This window comes from Sinocyclocheilus rhinocerous, unplaced genomic scaffold (assembly GCF_001515625.1).
Source record: "Sinocyclocheilus rhinocerous isolate Xijiao unplaced genomic scaffold, SAMN03320098_v1.1 scaffold166, whole genome shotgun sequence".
NCBI lineage: Eukaryota > Metazoa > Chordata > Actinopteri > Cypriniformes > Cyprinidae > Sinocyclocheilus > Sinocyclocheilus rhinocerous.
Window position 1 is genome coordinate 2490592 of NW_015633186.1, and position 3875 is coordinate 2494466.

The 3875-nt window shown below is 39.3% G+C and overlaps 1 protein-coding gene across 1 annotated transcript; it reads right to left on the minus strand.

The window, feature by feature from the left end:
* Positions 1-2072: 2072 nt before the first annotated feature.
* LOC107743725 (smoothelin-like protein 2) lies at positions 2073-2927 on the minus strand. The gene is made up of 2 exons (XM_016557116.1): positions 2812-2927; positions 2073-2713 (listed from the first exon to the last, which is right to left on the minus strand). Exon 2 carries the CDS (start codon positions 2589-2591, stop codon positions 2073-2075), a length of 519 nt encoding a protein of 172 aa, XP_016412602.1. The 5' UTR covers positions 2592-2713; positions 2812-2927.
* Positions 2928-3875: the final 948 nt, after the last annotated feature.

A 3875-nucleotide genomic window follows, 5' to 3' on the forward strand; every position in this document is an offset into this window, starting at 1 on the left:
CATCCATCCATCCATCCATCTATCTATCTATCTATCTATCTGTCTTTCAGTTGTTCTCGTTGTTCTGTCCATCTATCTAGTTTAATCTTATCTTTTTTATTTAATCTTTGAATTTCAATAAATTTTAATTTTACGTCTTTACATTGAAATTCAAATTTCATATATGCATCTTGTTTGCGACATCAATTTCAATTTAAATTCAGAGGACTATGAACTATAGTGAAAGAGGCCAAGCATAGAATGACGGACAGAAAGAAAGAGAGGGAGTGATAAATGAAGAGGACTGGAGACAGTGTTTCGTGTGAGACAGAATGATAGTTGAGAGACAAGAACAAGAAATGCCTCAGATACAGTGGCGGCAGTCTGAGATTGAGCCCAGGATAAACTGTTATTTCCCAAGAACGGAAAGTACATCAGGCCTCTGAAAGAATCAGAGACAGACACGGAGTTAGAAGGAAGAGCGAGAGATAAAGTGTGATACTCATGATATCTGCAGGTGCTCTCAGTACAGCCACGTGGAGGCAGGCCAGCACACATCCCCACGTGGAGTCTCGCTGTCTTTTTCCAGTCTTTCTCTCTCTCTCGCTCACTTTTTCCTGCAGGCTGAGCCTGAAAAGTAGTGCTCCACAGACCTGCCACAACAGTCTCTGAGTATTTTACAAGCCCAGAATGTAGCTCTCTGATTATGCGGTTGGCAGGTGTGGATGTGGCAGGGAAGATAACAGCCTTCCATGTCTCTACTGACTCTCACTCACAGCCAAAATCAACTGCACTCCCTGCTACTACAATTATGATGATTTAGAAAAACCGTTGACAAACCTGAAGTCTAAAACAAGACCTTATGAAACAAGCCAATTAAATTTGCATGCTATGCAAATGATAGTATTTTTATACTCCATAGCACAAGCTCTAAAGTAATGAGTGACGACTGCATGACGTTTGAGTTTTACTGTCACAAGCAGCAGCTGTTAAAGGCTTAAAGCTGACAGGTTCAACTCAACAGAGAGTCTCCTCAAACAAAATAAAGCTGTAGTCCTGTAATCCTGAATAGAGCCATTATCCATCATATCAAGAACTGCATCTCAGGATCCTAAACTCCCTCAACTTTGCAGAGTTTACACTATAAATATACTGTACAAACTATGAAATGTACATAATCAAATAAAGCATGCTTTGAATGAATGACATCTGCTAAATCGGCTAAAATCATCTTGGTTTGATCAGTACTGATGTGAATAAAACATCTGGGTTGTTTGAGCATTTTAAAGTGATTGTTTTAATTAAAAATTTGTCATTTCACAAAAATCTGGAGCCTTTATACAGACAAGTGAAGGCTGCTCTGAGTGAAGGCAGATTTATTCATGCTCCAAATTATGTGCAAAAGCACAATGCTGCATAAAAGCCGTAATAAAATATGCTGCTTTATTTCAGTGTAAATTAAATGCAGCATCAGAGCTACCTTATTTTAATTCCATAAATTGTACATTTATTATAAGCTCATATTGTTAATTGAATTATTTTTAAGCATCAGTTGCATAACATTACTCCTGTAATTTTAATTCCCATGTATTTATGCAGCATTAAACAGCCTCTTTTCAAGAATTTAAGCCACTTCAGGTGCAGCCTCTATGCCTTTGCAGTTTAAAAAATGCATTAATTTTATAAAATGTGACCTTGTCTGTGAAAACCCAGCTAAAGTCATTTTTGGTGATTTACTGTTTTCTATATAAAATCATCCTTCATAAGGTAAAGAACATTCTGTGAAAATGTAACATTTATATCTTTATTACTGACTGAGTAAGACCATGTCAAATATTGAAATCATAGTAAAAATTCCAAAGTTCATCATAATACTAGGGCGAAACTGTGGCAGTGTATCTGTCACTTGATCCAAACTTCATCCCACATTTATCAGAGACTGCGCCAAAGGTCTGAGACAAATTCTGCCTTTTCAAACATTCAGTTAGTTTGTATACGTTTTCCAGCTTCGGGCTTCTCTATGTCAAAATATTTAGTTTTTGAACATAAAGTTCCTCACATCAATCCTTTTTTTCCAGTTCTACAAAATAACCTCATTCGAGCTCATGCTTCCATTTAAACACACATTCTCGCAAATGTCTACTCACATTAGTTTTGCTGGTGACGGAGAAGGTGGCTCTGCTGGAGAAGCGTGTGGCGGTGGGGCTGGAGGCAGAGCCGGTCAGAGCTGCTACGCTGGGGGCCGCAGACGGTGGAGACTGATGCCCCACGGTGCTGCTGTTGCTCTGTGGTGGTGCCGATCCTTCAGTGAGAAGTGCGCTTCTGTCGCACACCGACCCCGTCAGCATCTCTACCTGTCGGGTCAGGGCCTCTAACTGACCCCTGAGCTGCCGGTTCTCCTGCTGCAGCTGTGCCACGGCCCGGCCCAGAGGTCCGCTCACATTAATGGCCTCTTCTAGTCTCCGCTCGATGCCCAGCTTGAAAGCACTGACGTCCACGTGGATCTCACGCACCGCATCCTGCAATGTGGTTTCATAGCGGGCCAAGGCGGCACACACCGTCTCCCCTTCTGGAGAGCCCTCGGCCACTGATGCCAACGGGCCTGTGTCCATCTCCACTGTGAGTCCAGGTACCTTCCTTTACAGTCCTACACCAAATTGAAATCTGTCTCTGATATTTCCCTCTTGAAATAGTTTACAGTCCCAGATCCATATAGAAATCCAGAGGGATTGACCTGTGAAGACAAACTCAGTCAGATACAAACTTTGTTTAATTATCTAATGAATAAAAAACATCCTTAAACCTCACCCAAAATTGTGAGTGTTTACAGACCTTATGTTTCAGTGTGATTTCTCAGCTGTGAGTGTGTCTGAGTGTGTGAGTTTGGCCCGCCGTGCTGTTTTAAAGTACAGCTCTCACAGTCACGTTAACCTCCTACTACTCCTGCAGCCCGGGGGAGGGAGCAGAGAGAGGGAGGGAACAAGAGAAAAGAGGACGAGAGATAGAGCTCCCCCTCCTTCTTTCCACTGTATTTGTATTAATCTCCACTTTCACAACACAGTGCTCTGTCTCTGCTCTCTCTCACTCTCTGTTCCTCGCTCTTTTTTTTTTCTCCTGACAGATAAAGTCCACTGCTCACATTTCTCCAGCTCAAGCATGTTCCACTGTCTCAGCAGTGCTATATCAGAGAGGAACAGACACGCCTTTAGTTTTTTTTTCTATCTCACTTTCGCTGGGTTCAGAGTGTGGTGGTTGAGGTCAGGATAAAGACTGCACTCTTAAGGTTTAAGTGCCTGTTTACACAGTAAAGCATGACAATATGCGGTTTAAAATGTCCTAACAAGTTTCAAGCGGCAAGCAATTTGCCTGTCCACGCTAAATGTGAAAATACTGCGCGATGTGATGCAATCATATGCAGTCTGTACATATTATTTGAAGATTAATGTACAATTATAAGGTGTGAGAATTTGGGTACCTAATGTGTTGTTGCAGAAATAAAAAGTTGCATCATGTAGACAAAAAGTCTTGTTGCATGAATTTTGGACATTTAGGAAATTTACTTTCGTTAATGTTTCCTAATATGATTGAACTGATTGAATGATTTTTAAAATTCCTATTATATTTTTTATTATTATTTAACATTTAATATTTACTATTTTAAATATGTTATTAAAAAACTAAAATATTACAGTTTTATTATAAAAATAAACATAAAAATAGTTTTATTATTATATTTATAACTAATTTAATATTTATATTTGGGGTCTATTTGTTTGGGGTTGCTGAAATTTTTTTTTATTTTTTTATTTTTTTAACAGATTTTAAAAGAAGTCTCTTATGCTCACCAAGGCTGCATTTATTTGATCAAAATGTATAAAAAAACAGTAATATTGTGA

Excerpts from the sequence above, each read along its gene's own strand:
- LOC107743725 (XM_016557116.1), bottom strand. The coding sequence starts at position 2,591 with ATGGACACAGGCCCGTTGGCATCAGTGGCCGAGGGCTCTCCAGAAGGG.